Below are 15,155 nucleotides of genomic sequence, written 5' to 3'. Positions count from 1 at the left end.
AGCAGCCCAGAATAGGATGTGGGGAGAGGGGAAGGATGGGGACATCCCATGAGAGAGACTGCTGGCATATGAAGTCTCCGGGAAGACTAGGGTGAAAAGAGCCTGAGTAACTGAGGCTTAAGTGTGAGAAAGAAGCTGGGAAGCGAAGTCAGAAGAAGGGTGATGATGTAGGTAGTGAGAAAAAGATGGGGAGCTAGAACACAAAACCCATGGCAGGGGCGGAGAGGAAGGGAGGGGAGACAGGTGCAGAGGCATTGGGCTCTCCCTTCCAGAAGGACCATGCCTCTGCCACCGCCGCCGCCTCCCGCTCCAGCAGAACCCGGGGCCCGGCCCATGCCCACCTCAGTCTAGGGGGGTCTCCTCCTACAGCTACTCCCCCACCTTCAATTCCCGGCATTGGCGGACCCCGCCCCCACCCACCCAAGTGCCTGCTGTGCGCTGTGAACAAAGCACCTGCTCTCCAGCCACTGCCGGGGGGGGGGGGGGGGGGGGCGGGGCAGGGCAGGGTGCCTTGGGAAGCTGGGGGAGGAGCCACAAAGGCAGCAAGGAGCACCGCACTTCCCTCTTCCTTTTTAATGTATACATTCAGTGCTATCAGTCTTCATGTGAGTGCTACTAAAGCAGGACTCTACAAATTCTACTATGTTTTCATTTTCATTCAGTTCAGAATCCTTTCTAATTTTTTCTTCTTTTTTCATTACTTCTTTGACCCAGGGGATATTTCGATGTGTTCTGTAGTTCACAAATAGTTGAGTATTTTCCAGAGATATTTTTGTGCTTGATTTCTGATTTGATTGCTTTGTGGTCAGGGAACACACTATTACGACTTCAGGCCTCTTGACTTCTTCCTTTTATTAAGATTTATTTTTGACCCAGAACCAAGTCTTTTTTGGTAAGTGTTCCATAGATCCTTGAGAAGAATAGTGGCGGCCAAGTCTACTATGCCCTTGCTGATGTTGAGCGTGTTGAAATATCAGACTATAATTGTGAATTTGCCTATTTCTCTTTTCAGTTTTATCAATTTTTGCTTCATGTACTTTGAAGCTATTAACAGATACGTGAACATTTAAGATTGCTCTTAATTGACCCTTTTATGATTATACAATGACCTGTTATTTATTGCTGGTAATATATATATATATTTTTTTTTGCTTGAAACTGTTTTGTCTGCTATTCATAGAGCCACTCTAGCTCAGCCTTCTTTGGTCAAGTGTTAGTGTGGTATATCATATTCCTGTCTTTCGAACAAATTTCTGTCTTGACATTTAAAGTGCATTTTGTATAGGTGGCATATAGTTGAGTCTTCCTTTTTTATCCATTCTGACAGTCTGCGTTTTAGTTGAGGCTTTTAGACCGTTTTCATTTACTGTGATGTTTTTTTTCAATATATGAAATTTATTGTCAAATTGGTTTCCATACAACACCCAGTGCTCATCCCAAAAGGTGCCCTCCTCAATACCCATCACCCACCCTCCCCTCCCTCCCACCCCCCCATTAACCCTCAGTTTGTTCTCAGTTTTTAAGAGTCTCTTATGCTTTGGCTCTCTCCCACTCTAACCTCTTTTTTTCTTTTTTCCTTCCCTTCCCCCGTGGGTTTATGTTAAGTTTCTCAGGATCCACATAAGACTGAAAACATATGGTATCTGTCTTTCTCTGTATGGCTTATTTCACTTAGCATCACACTCTCCAGTTCCATCCACGTTGCTACAAATGGCCATTTACTGTGATTTTTGAGATAGTTGATTTGAATCTGTCATCATGCTGTTTGATTTGCATTTGTCCTATCTGCTCCTTGTTCCCGTTCTCTTCTTTTTCCGCTTTCTTTTAATCGAGTAATTTTTATGATTCAGTTTTATCCATTTATTTATTTATTCATGTATTCATTTATTCATGTATTCATTTATTCACCTATTTATTTAGGCTTCCTAGCTAGAACTTTTCAGTTTTGCTGCTTTAGTGGTTGCTTTAGGGTTTATAGTCTATGGCTTCAGCATCACAGTCTCCCTTCCAGTAATGTTATACCACATCGTATAGAGTTTAGGCAAATCACAAGAGTTGACTTCCATTTCTTCTTTCCTAGACAGATCCTTCCTGGGTCAGTGGGATTATAGTTTTCATGAAGTTTAGGAAGATTTGGGCCATTTTTTTTCCTGTCCCTTTCCCCTGCCTCTTTGGGCAACTGTGTATTTCCCACTTGAAGTTTTCTCCCAGGTTTCCAATGTTAAACTTCAGTCTTTTTTTGTGATGTCTAATATGTGTTTATTCCTACCCATCGTATTGTTCCTGGCTAACATAATTTACATCTCTGTAAGTGCTATTTGGTTTTGAAAACAATAGCTTCTGTGCTCTAGTTATCTTTCCATGCTTTGTTTGGAGATATAGTTAAGTTACTTACAAACAGTTGGATCCTTTAGTCTTGCTCTTACAAATTATTGGATGAATCCAGAGTGGTGATCAGCCTAAGGCAAATTATGAGTTTTTCGATCTTAGCTAATGTGAATAGATACTGTCCCTCGTGCTGTGGGAGCACCAGGCAGTGTTTCCTCTACTCTTTTCAGAACTTTTTTCCCTTGATGACTTCCTTCCATGTATGCACTGGTTGTTCCTCTGCTGAATAGCCAAAGGGGACCCTGTGCAGATGCCCAGGGTTCTTTCTGTGCCCTGCTTTCTCCTCTCCTGGATGCTGACCTGTCATCTCTATCTGCCTTGACTTCACCAGACTCTCAGTTTTGCCACCACGACTCAAGGAGTCTGGTGAAATCTACTTAAATAATTTATTTATCTTGTTTCGTAGCCTGAAAACTCTCTCAAGGCAGTGAGTTTGGGCCTGTGTTAGGCTAACGTGTTTTGTTTTCAGGGATCATTGTCCTCAATTGTCTGAAGTTCCGCGTCTTGAAAGTCATGTTAAAATTGTATTTTGTCTGTTTTGTTTTTGCTTGCTTCAGGTAGGAAGATCAATCAGTACGTGTTACCCCACCTTGGCCAGAAGCAGATTACAGTGGAACTTCGGCACATGCTCTAGACTGTCGAGAGTGCTTGTCTTCCTCCTTTGCTTAATTGTCTCCTGCTCATCCTTCATTCCTCAGTATAGTTATCTCTTCCTCAGGGACATCTATCTTCCTTGGGCCCAATCTAGATCAAGTTGTGATCACAGAACTCTGTCTTCTAATAGGAACTATCTGAATTTAGAATTACCATTTGAGTTGTCTTTCTCCTTCACTAGACTTTAAGCTAATCGATAGCCAGGGGTCTTCTCTATTGCAATTGTAGAGCAGAGTATAACATCTTCCATTGAAGGTATATATTTACTCAATGTGTGAATGAGTGAATTGAAGATGCACAGGCCTGTATATGCAAAAAGTACTCATCTATTTTATTTCTGTTTCTTCTCTGATGCAGATTATGCTGGCTTCTTGAAAATCCAAGATATACGTGTTTCCTATGAGAAATTAAGGAAACTTAACAAAAATCACTGTAAACTTCTTATGGGAAAAATGACAAAAATGGACAAAATGGTTAGTGCACTACAAAACGAGCTACAGGAATCCAAAGACATGATATCATGGTTAGAACATCAAAAAGTGGAATGGGAACGTGAATTCTGCAGTTTGAGGTACAGCATCTTGGCTTTAAGGAAATATTTCAACTGTTTCCTTTTATACTACAGATGTGTAGGGGCAGTTTCGTAATTGCTGACTTACCTTATGGGATTTTCCTGGAAAGAATACTTGTTTAGTGTTGTGAGGTGTGCGATTCTTGGCAATAACACAGCAAGTTCTTAACAGTGAATACTTCTAATACTTTAATGTATATTCCAAATCACAATTTTAATGGCCATATGAAAGTACACCATAGTCCAAGAAACATCATTATTTAAGAGATTGAATTCTGCTTGTTTTTCATCTTTCAGTATTTTAATTGATGCTGTCAGGAATGTCTTTTATATAAATCTGTTTCTACATGTCTGGTTACTTGCTTGGAGTCAATTCTTCAATATAATGTAATCTGGTTAAAGTATAAAAATTTTTAAAAAGGTCTTTGATCCATATTTTTAAATTGTTCTCAGGAAAGTTTATATTACTTTCTGTACCTACCAACAGAGTATAAAATGGTCATTTTTCTCAAGACAGTAAAATTCCCCCAAATTGATTCCGTTTGCTTCTTAACATGCAGGTGTTAAAAGGTAAAGTGGGGGTGCCTGGGTGGCTCAGCTGGTTAAGCATCTGGCTTCGGCTCAGGTGATGATCTCGTGAGTTTGAGCCTTGCTTTGGGCGGGCTCGAGCCCTGCTTTGGGTGAGCACGAGCCCCGCTTCGGATGAGCTCCTCTTCTCTCACTCTGTCTCTCCCTCTCTGTCTGCCCCTCGTGGGATTCTGTCTCTCTTTCCCTCTCTCCACCCTCACTCACTTGTGTCATCTCTCTCTCAATAAAAAATTTAAACAAAGTAAAAGGGGGGCGCCTGGGTGGCTCAGTCAGTCAAGCGTCCGACTTTGGCTCAGTTCATGATCTTAGGGTTCGTGAGTTCGAGCCCCACATCGAGCTGTGTGTTGTCAGTGCAGAGCCCACTTCAGATTTTCTGCCTCCCTCTCTCTCTCTCTCTGCCCCCCCTTTGTATGCATGGGCTCTCCCTTTCTCTCTCAAAAATGAATAAACATTAACAAAAAAGTAATACGGAAAGTGGTTACTGAGAAGTTTTTTCAGCATCTCTGTCATAGGTAGATAAAATTAATTCAAAAGTGTATGCTGAAAGGTCATATTACTCTTTATTGTTTACTTAATTAATACGTATCCTGTGTTGTTCTAGAAGGGATGTTTAAGTGATTCCTAAAGTAGGTAATCATCAACAAGGTAAGTTGCAAGTGTTGTGGAAGAAGAAACAAAAGGTATAGGCAACAGATATTCGACTCGTCAGCGTAGTCTTGGATGACAGTAATCTGCACGTGTATGTTGTGTAAACAACATCCACAGATGCTCTCTTTCACTGCACATCATTTTTGGAGGTACCTGTAAGGTTTTGTCAAGTGGAAATTTTATTTCCAGTGAATTGATAAACTTGCTTATAAACAGCAACTTCTCTTTTTAATGAGAAACTGAATTATCTGTCCTATGGAGGAATAATTATACCTGTGGGAAAGGGGGTAATTTTCAACTCTAACTTTCCTGAATAATTTCAAACTTCCTTTCCTACAACATCTACCAGAGTTATTACTTGACTAAAACTAACGAAGTTGCATAATGCTTTCTCCTGGCTTCTTTTCAACTGTATATGGTTTGGAAGAGATTGAAGTGACAAATTAAAAACATGAGCCTTACAAGGAAAACAATTGGAGAACATAGAAATTTTTCATTTGGATAATAAGCCAACTTATGTGGAACCGTATCATAAAATGAACTTTTTATGTCTAACAAAACAAATTTTAAAAGAAGCACATGTAATTGCAGATGTACCTTAAAACAAGAAGAAGAAGAAGAAAGAAGAAATGCTGATATGTTATATGAAAATATTAGGGAAAAGTTAAGAAGGAAAGAAGACGAATATAAGAAAGAAGTTGAAACAAAACAACAAGTTGAACTCGCTCTTAGAATGCTAAACACGGAATTGAAGGCCACAAAAAATCAGGTAAATCAGTTTTTGATAAAAACTGTATTTCCATCTATATTACATAGTGTAATATTATACATATATATTTTATAGTATCCCTTTGACTCAATATATATTATTTAGGTTTAAAATAAATTAAAACATGGGATTATGTTCTTTTGAACATTTTTTTTAAAGTTCTCCTCTTCAGCTTTTGACCTTCTTTTTTTAACGGTATGAGACCAGAATCATAATGAAATGTGTCTCCAGGTTGTAGAAGAGCACAGTGACACTCAGTGGCAACTTTCTCCAGAACAGAAGGCCAGAGTCTTACAAGATGGAAGCCTAAACAATCTCTTTTGCAAGCAAAAGGAGCTAGAAATGGCTCATAAGAAAACTAATTCTAAGGTATCTTCTTTAGTTATTTTGAAGTACATGTGTGTATGTATTTGTATACATTCTATTTTTTAGTTATTATTACTTTTTTCTCCGTGTGTGTGTGTGTGTGTGTGTGTATACATATGTGTGTGTGTGTGTATATATATATATATGTGTATGTGTGTGTATATATATATATATGTATGTACACATGAAACTGAACTCTGTTCATCATGGAAACTATAGAGGATTTTAAAAGCACATATATTTTGTGGAGGGTCATGGGGGACGGTGGCATTTTTGCTTCACTGGATAAAATAATACTCTTGATTAAATGCATTGTCTGCAACAACTAGTGACATTCATAATGTCCTCGTCCAAAGGAGAGGCTTTTATTACTTTCTGTAGGAACTGATGAGCTTTCCCTAATCTCAAAACTATTGCTACTAGCAACATGTGTTTTAGTTTTGAACAGTTACTTCACTGCCTTGATATATTAATAGTTTAGGTGAATACTTCCGCTAATGGGCAGGAGGACAAGTGTAGCCAGTTCACTGATCATATTTTCGGTATCAAGTCTCCTACTTTTGAGAAAAGTAACACTTTGGCTTCAAGTAGCATCCTATTTCATTACAAGGAACTTTTGATAACAATGGTATGCTGTGGTATATACTTAATGATAATTTATTGATAGATATTTTATTCCTAATAAAATAGCTGAGTGTATTTCCCCTCTTTTATATTTATTACTGTTTTCAACATGAAGAGGAAATGCAAGTTATTGCAGCAGTAAATAATCTCATGGTTTTCTAAGAGATGTATAAATTTCACCTTATTTCCTATGAGTATTTTGAAATCCAAGACTTCTTTCGTACTTGTGTATTTACACTAGAGAAGTGGCAGCGGTTGGTGCAAGAGCACTAGTTGTGGAGTGAGAAGACCTGGGGAGAGTCCTGCAGCTCACCGTTTTAATCTCTCCATTCTAGAATTGTGATAACCAAATGAGTTCATTGATGTATGTAGAAGTGTTTCTATTATAGTACAGTGCCTACATTTTTCAGTTATCAATAGATATAATTCTTATAACTGACTATAGAAATGGTAGCAAAGTAGATATCTATGAAATATTCTCAGGAAAGAAGAATTTTAGGAAATTTAATCTGTCCGAGTATATGCAGAGCTAAGGATTTTACTGTGGGGTCGCTGTGTTCGATATCTACTGTAAACTCAATTTTTAAGTATAATCAGATTTATTAATCTTTTATTTTAGGCCTTCTGGTTTGTTGTAAGTCAGAGAAAGGCTTTTCCAATTCTGAGATTCTGAACATTTTTCTCACAAATTCTTTTTTACTTTCATGCCTTCATTATCTTCAGTTAAAGTTCTGAACTTTTGGGAACTTATGCTTGTCTAAAATTTGAGATTTGGAGCCAACGTTATTTTTTTCCAGTTGGATATTCACTTCCTGTAACCTTCCTTCCTTCCTTCCTGCCTGCCTGCCTGCCTGCCTGCCTTCCTTCCTTCCTTTCTTCCTCCTTCCTTCCTTCCTCTTTTTTTTCTCTCTTTTTCTTTCTTTCCTTCTTTCTTTCTTTCTTTCTTTCTTTCTTTTCATGTTTCTTTATTCATTAGAGAGAGAGAGAGAATGCAAGAAGGGGAGGGGCAGGGAGAGGGAGAGTGAGAATCCTGAGCAGGCTCCTGACTGTCAGCACAGAGCCTGATGCGAGGCTTGAACCCACAGAATGTGAGATCATTCCCTGAGCCAAAATCAAGGGTCAGACACTCAACCAACTGAACCACACTGGCACCCCCTGCAACCTTTTCATTGTTTAAACACAGATTATACTTTCATTTCAAAGAAAATCATGATACTGCCATTTTATTGAGTGCTATCTGAAAATGTGCTTGGTTTTACTTAGCTTTCTGATAATCATGAGAAAACACAAGATCGGTTGCATAAAAACCACATGTTGCAGGATGAAATTGTCGTGCTAAGACTGGAAAGAGACACCATAAAATATCAGAACTAGGCAGGGAGATAACACCTTTTGTGTCTTTAACTGAATTCAGTGAACAGGAATGTGTATGTGTTACAAAAAGACGGTGAATTGATGTATGTGTTGATATTTCTCAAAGTACGTATGTGAGAGTTGTCTATTATTAACATAATTTAATAATAAGATGATTTAGAAAATCAGTAACAGAAATGTCTTATTAGGTAGTTGCGAGACAACTTCAACAAGAACTGGCTGATACTCTGAAGAAACAGTCTATGTCAGAGGCTTCCCCAGAGGTTACGTCATATCTTCGTCTGGAAGATGAAACACGGGATCTCAAGAAGAAATTAGCTCAAATCAGAAGTCAGGTATGTAGTAAATGTAACCTGTCAACAGCTAACTTATAGCTGGTTAAATAATATAAAGTGTTTTAGGATACCAATTTCCATGGACCTCTTTCTTTGGTATTTTCATTATAATTAATTTATTATGATTGTAGTATCTTTACAATGCATTTATTTCATAAACTTCTGCCTCTCCTTCTCCTATTTGTGTTATACATTGTTTTCTTATAATACTTACTCTTAGGAAAGTTGAGGCTTTTGTATCCTTCCCCACAGAAATTGAGAGACTTTTTTCGTTCTTTCTTTAATTTAAAATTTTTGTGACAGTTTATTTATTTATTTTGAGAGAAAAAGAGTGAGAGAGAGTGTGTGCATGCGTGTTAACAGGGGAGGGGCAGAGAGAGGAGAGAGAGAGAATCCCAAGCAGGCTCCATGCTGTCAGTGTAGAGCCAGTGTGAGGCTCAGTCTCATGAACCATGAGATCATGACCTGAGCTGAAAGCAAGAATTGGACGCTTAACTGACGTAGCCACCCAGGTGTCCCAAGAGACTTTTGTCCCCTACTAAACAATGTTTTTTAATGATATCTCTATTACCATGATGAGGCAAGCTGGATCAAATCAGAAGATAATGTTTAATGGGATGTTTCAGATAATTGTCTTAGTTCTCATCTTCACTTTTGAGAAGAATGCATATTGATTTCAGGATGACTTGTACAGAAAGATCACTTAACAAACCACTTGAACTTCGGCATTTCCTTCATTTTCTTTGCCTTTTACACATATTGTCAAAGCACGGAAATATTCAGATCATGTATAGTATGGGCACCCAAAAGTGAGAATTAAGAACATTCTCTGTGTCCTGCCATTGGGTTTTTTTTTTAAGCTATTTTGAGGTACAAAACACATACCATAAAAGTCACCCATTTGCCACGCACAGTTCACTGTCTCTGTGTACACTCGTGCAACCATCACTGCCATCAAGTAGAATGTTTTCGTCACCCTGAAAGGAAACCCTTACCCGTTGCCCCCAGCCTCAGGCAACCACCAGTCCACTACTTGGTCTCTCAATGGAGTTGCCTCTTGTGAATATTTTATATAAATGGAGTCACACAACGTGTGGTCCCTTGGGACTAGCTAACTTTACTTAATGTTTTCTGGGTTCATCTGTGTTGGTTACAGCTTATATCAGTGCTTCATTTGCCTTTATTGTCAAACAGTACTCCATTGTGGGTTAAGGCCCTTGTTCATTCATCAGTTGATGGACCTTTGGGTTGTGTCCATTTCTTGCCTATTAACACTGCTGCTTATGAACATTTATGTAGTTCTTGTGTGGACACCTGTTTTTAATGTCTCTGCCATCAGATTTTATCCTCTGAGTTAATTGGGTTGATTTCACCATCTCTCAGCCGTTACGCATGCTGTCCTTACTGTCTTTTTAGTTTCTGTTCCTCTCGAGTAAACCGATGTTATTCAGACTTGGCTCACAGTCTCCTTTCCAATGAACTTTCTCTGACTGTTGTAACTCCCATTAGCTTTAACTCTCTTGACACTTGTCATGTAGCCTGTGCAGAACAATTTAGTCCTTTATTTGACATTGTTTTTATTTTTTTCATGACAGGTAATTTCGTCTTCCTAAGTATAAATTTAAGGGATAGTAATATTTGATACGTGTGGTACTTATCCTTGTATAAATTGAAAAGACTTTAACTTAACAGTTTTTCCGATAAAATTAAGTACTTTATACTGTATCAGTAAATTCTTCTTGGAAACATTGGTATAGCAAAGCTTTTATTCTAAATGTATGCTAAGAAATGAAATACTAAATTGAGGGGTGCCTGGCTGGCTCCAGTCTGATCAGAGTCTGCCTTTGGCTCAGGTCATGATCTCCACGTTCTTGAGATGGAGCCCTGCATCGGGCTTTCTGCTGTCAGCAGAGCCTAATTGGATCTGTTGTGTCCCTCACGTTCTGCGCCACTCAGTCTCGTGCTCTGTATCAAAAAATAAACGTTAAAAAATATGTATAGATCTCTATACACACACACAAAGACACACACACACGCTTATATAAGTAAAACTATTAATGAAAGCACTTAATCAAATAGAGGAGAAATGTTCAATCAAATGTTTAGGGTTTTTTTTTCCCTCTCACTATGAAAAAGCATGCTAAATTTGTCTTTCTTTCTTACACAGCCAGAACTTTGATTTATAGATTTGTATTACTTTACCAATGCAAATATCTGGGGACAGCTTTTCTGATATGCTTTTACCCCAAACCCTTAATCTCTTCATCAGAGTACATGCTAAAGCAGCCTAACGTAAAGAGTATGGACGTGAAATGATTGAGGAACTTTAGTTTCGCAAGACTCATTTATTTCCATGTCAGTGGCTTTCCCTTGCCTCTGACGGTCATGTAAAGGATCTACTACTCAGTCAAGGAGGTGCTATTTGTACCGTAGTCTGTGAGCATTGTCCACTCAGTGGTTTAGAGAGGAAGTAAGTTAAAAGGATTATAAGTGGAAAAAAGTACTGTTGGCTAGTGGCATTGGCAAAGTTTTTTGAAGTACTGAGGAAATATTCTGGGCCTCATGCTCCCCATTTGCTACCACTTGCGGTGGAATGAAGAATAACTTCAGTATAATTTGTATAGGGGAAAACTTGTATTGGCAGGCCACCTGCCTAAACTATCACATTGTATTGGAACACAAACTACAGCAACAGTAATCATGCTACATGCAGACATTTAGAGCTATGTGCCACGTACCCTTCTAAGTTGTTCATCTATTATTTCCTAATGTAATCTTCCCAACATCCCAGTGGGGTAGATACTATTATTATTTATTTTGAGATCACTTTTTTAAAGTCCTTTGTTTTGAGAGAGAGAGAGAGAGAGACAGAGAGACAGAGAGATTTTGGGGAAGGGCATGAAGGGAGAGAGAGAAAAAGGGAGAGAGAGAGAGAGAGAGAGAGAATCCCAAGCAGGCTCCTCACTGTCCATGCAGAGCTTGATGTGGGGCTCAATTACATGATCCTGTGATCATGTCCTGAGCTGAAATCAAGAGCCAAACACTGAACCGACTGAGCCACTCAGGTACCCCAGTAGGTGCTATTATTACCTTCATTTTACAGATGCAGAGATTGAGACATGGAAGTTTTAGGTAGTGTGCTCAAGGTCATACAGCTCATAATGAGCAGAACTGGGAAATCAGACCCAGGCATTCTGGCCCCTACTAGGATATTGCTTCTCAAATTCTTCCATGAAATATCTTGTCACTGAAAACAGCGTGTTCAGTTTCATAATCACGAGAATAGGAACGTAATTCACCTATGTGAATATGTAAAATCATAGTTGATGTGGTGCTTGGAATATGAAAATAGAAATGTTTACCATAAAGTAAATTCCTATATATCCTCCATTTGACCAATAGATACATTTGTACATTTATGTGATCATATATAATTTAAAAACATTGACGATGTTATGTTTTTGTAGGAGAGTATGGTTGGTAAACTATTCTGTAAGAGTATTGAAACATTTCATCTTTGTAGGCCATAGTCTCTGTTGTAGAAGCTGAACTCTTTTGTTATGATCTCAAAGTAGCCATCAATCAGCATGTAGAGGAGAGGGTGGCTGGCTCCAAAAATATTTTACTTACAGTGGCGCTTGGGTGGGTTAGTTGGCTGAGGTCCTGACTCTTAATTTCCACTCAGGTCATGATCCCAAATCCCACATCATGAGACCGGTCATGAGACCGAGCCCCACATCAGGCTTCGCCCTGAGCTAGCAGCCTGCTTACAATTTTCTCTGTCTCTCCCTCTGTCTCTCTCCCCCACTTCTGCATGCTCTCTCTCTCTCTGTCTCTCTCTCAAGTAAAAAAAAAAATTAGTTAAAGAAACAGATGATGGTTTTCTACTGGATTTTCAGTGGTGAAAATTATTTTTTCTCTATTTTAGTTGCAAGAAGAACAGGAACGACATGGAGAGGCCGTAAGATATGCTGAGGAGATGAAAGATCATGTGCAAAAGTATAATTTAAACCTCACAGAAAATAACTTGTTTATTTATAAAGCAGATAAACAGTGTGGTATTGGAAATGTATTAGTTATGCCAGTATATCATTGTTAAGCTGGATACAAATACCAGCTTTGAGCTATTTTTAAATGCAGAATTGTGGCATATTATCTCTGAATTTTGCACCTTATCCACAAAACACGATGAGAAAAATGGCACAATTCCCAAATCTTCCTCTTGACAACATTTTAAGGATTTCTGTAATACCCTCATTTGTTCAGAAAGTATCTGATGTTGTTTTAAATTTATGTGTGAGAACAATTATGTTAAGATCTGCATTTTAGGCTACAGGTTAAAAATGCCACACAAGAAGCAACCATCAAACATCAAGCGGCCCAGATTCAAGATCTTGAGAACAACGTGATAAAGACAAGTTTGGTAAGTCGATCTCTTAATGTCTGTCCTACTGAAAAGGAATCCGTATTTCACTAGTAGTAGTACATAAGAATGTTTTGGATCCCATGGAAAATCTAACTGTTGCAAAGGTTTGGTTGATATTGTTCCTACTTGCCACTAGCGATGTAATTCTTCTATATAGATGAAGTTGATTGAATTCATAAAGTAATGATGTTTATAGTGAGATTTTCATAAAAAAACATTGTGAGAATCTAAAAAAAGCAACATTTTATATATACCACATTGAACATTTTAGTCCACCTTTGGCTACTGTTAATAATGCTGCTGTGAACGTTGGCATACAGATGTGTGAGACTCCCTGCTACTATTTTTCAGCATGTTTCAAACGTCCCCAATTTTGAGTGATCATTCGATCTTGAATTCTGACATTCTCTTGTAATCTCATGCCTTCAGTGAGAGTTTGAGAACGGTTTATTTTAATGATGATTTGTTGTAATTTGTAATTACAAGTTTGCAATTTATTCTCTTCATTAACAATGAACAGCAGATCATTATGCAAATGTCCTTCTCAAAGGAATGGACTTTTCTCCTTGTTGGATTTTGTAAAGGAAAAGAAATGCCAGTGAAAAAGGAGAAATGGCTGCTCTGTCAGGGCCTTACCTAGTAACATAGTGCTCCTACCATTGAAAGTTCAGAAACTCATTTCTTTTTCCATTCACTTGAGTTAATGAGCCTTTCAGAGATTTCAGAATTCGATTGCAGAAAAGACTAATGTGCCATCCAAGATTCTCATTTATGTAGTGAAACCACAACTGTTTTCCAAGTGGAACAGTAAATGTCATCCCACTCTCACCCTCCTTTGGAGGATGCTCATTGTACATCCTAAGTGGGAGCAATGAGGTAGATACACTGACCAACTCGTTTCTGTCAGTCACAAAAGCTATATAATATACATGCAAGTTTCATTAGGCAGCTATACCCGTCAGGGGAACTAGAATATTGTGTTGACTGGTTCTTTGTATGACTGAGGGGCCATTGAAAACTACTTTCTTTTCTGTACGTCTTATTAATGAGTCACATTGTAATAGGGAACTTTTCATGCGAGTAATATGACACTCTGTTGATCAGTCTTCTATGAATGAGGGTGCTAGGCATTGTCCTGCTACTGCATCCTAAAGAAATCATTAAGGTCTCAAAAACTAAAATCTGTAAGGATATCCGAAACTGATGAAGCTTATTAAAGAATAACGAGGGATTTTCTGTACATCTCTATAGAAAGGAGTTAGGGTTATGGCATGAAATTACCTGCCACTTTAAAGTGTTCCCTGTGAAACAAAAACTTAGATAGCTTTCAGCCAACTGAGTCCATAGCTCTGACTTCTCTAGAAGGTCCTTATCTCCTGAATCCCCAAACCAGGGGCTCCTGGGTGAAGATATTTGATGCACACAATTTTGAGGTGAAGAATCTGGACTGGGAAGAAGAGGTAGCTCTAGCCAACTTAACCTTCCTAACAATATAGTCAAGTATGGGTCTGAAAGGAACTTCAGAAGACTTCCGTAAGTTGAAATCTCTATGGACGAAGAAATTACTCAAAAGGAAACAAAGGCAAACCAGTGATCATCCAGCCCTTGTGATAAATGTCGTGTTATAAAGAAAAGCGAGACAAAGTATGCTGGTCAGCATCCTAAGGGTAAGGGTGCTCCCTAAGACTCAATAAGAAAAACACACTCAAAGTAACACCGAAAAGAGTCCCAATAAAATGTACACGATTAGCTGTCTACAAAGGTACTCCATGTCAAGTAATGATTTTTGAGTGCGCGGTTGAGATGTTGTCTGTGAGCACCTAGATGGAAGAGCGAGAAGGACACATGGCCTAGGTAAAGGGGCCAAAGCTGGAAATGTGAATTAGAGAATCTGGTTTTGAAGGCTTAAGAGCAATTCAAAACACAGATAGCAAGGGGCAAGGACTGAATGTCAGGGGTTGCCGTCCTTCAGAAATAAGGTGTGGTTAAAAGAGCAGAGGGAGGGCATGGTCATTTTTCTCAGCTGCTGCTGAAAAGTGAAGCAGGATAGAGACCTTAATAAAATTAAAAAAAAAAAAGAGGTTCTTGATGACCCTCAAAATGTCTTAGTGGAATGATAGGAGTGAAAGTTAGATTTTAGTGTAAAAGAAGGAAATAAGTGAAGAAACCTTGAATCTGTGGATGAGACGATACATTAAAGAATGTTCGAGTCCACTGCAAGGGGAGAAGCAGCGTGATAGATGGACAAAGCTTCAAAAGTTAAGCAAATGGTTAATAGAAAAGGAGAAATTGAAATCTTTCTTCCTTATGCAGCTGGTGGTGTGATTTAGATATGTGTAGCACTTTACCAACTGCAAAGCTCTGGGGCCAGCTTTTCTGATATGTTGTTACCACAAAGCCTTAATCTCCTCA

General features: G+C 38.5%; 1 protein-coding gene across 1 annotated transcript in view; it reads left to right on the top strand.

Moving 5' to 3' along the window:
- The window catches only part of LOC106987592 (ankyrin repeat domain-containing protein 26-like), a 139,715-nt gene that overhangs the window by 84,312 nt on the left and 40,248 nt on the right, over positions 1-15,155 (top strand). The window contains exons 13-18 of the mRNA XM_053213931.1: positions 3,400-3,613; positions 5,441-5,618; positions 5,850-5,987; positions 8,171-8,317; positions 12,246-12,316; positions 12,647-12,740. Coding sequence (XP_053069906.1) covers positions 3,400-3,613; positions 5,441-5,618; positions 5,850-5,987; positions 8,171-8,317; positions 12,246-12,316; positions 12,647-12,740 — 842 coding nt within the window. The remainder of the gene's footprint in view (positions 1-3,399; positions 3,614-5,440; positions 5,619-5,849; positions 5,988-8,170; positions 8,318-12,245; positions 12,317-12,646; positions 12,741-15,155) is intronic.

The sequence above is a fragment of the Acinonyx jubatus genome, unplaced genomic scaffold (genome assembly GCF_027475565.1).
Source record: "Acinonyx jubatus isolate Ajub_Pintada_27869175 unplaced genomic scaffold, VMU_Ajub_asm_v1.0 scaffold_22, whole genome shotgun sequence".
Taxonomy (NCBI): domain Eukaryota; kingdom Metazoa; phylum Chordata; class Mammalia; order Carnivora; family Felidae; genus Acinonyx; species Acinonyx jubatus.
Note: the sequence above shows the minus strand (reverse complement) of the source record. Positions and strands in the feature narration are given on the sequence as shown.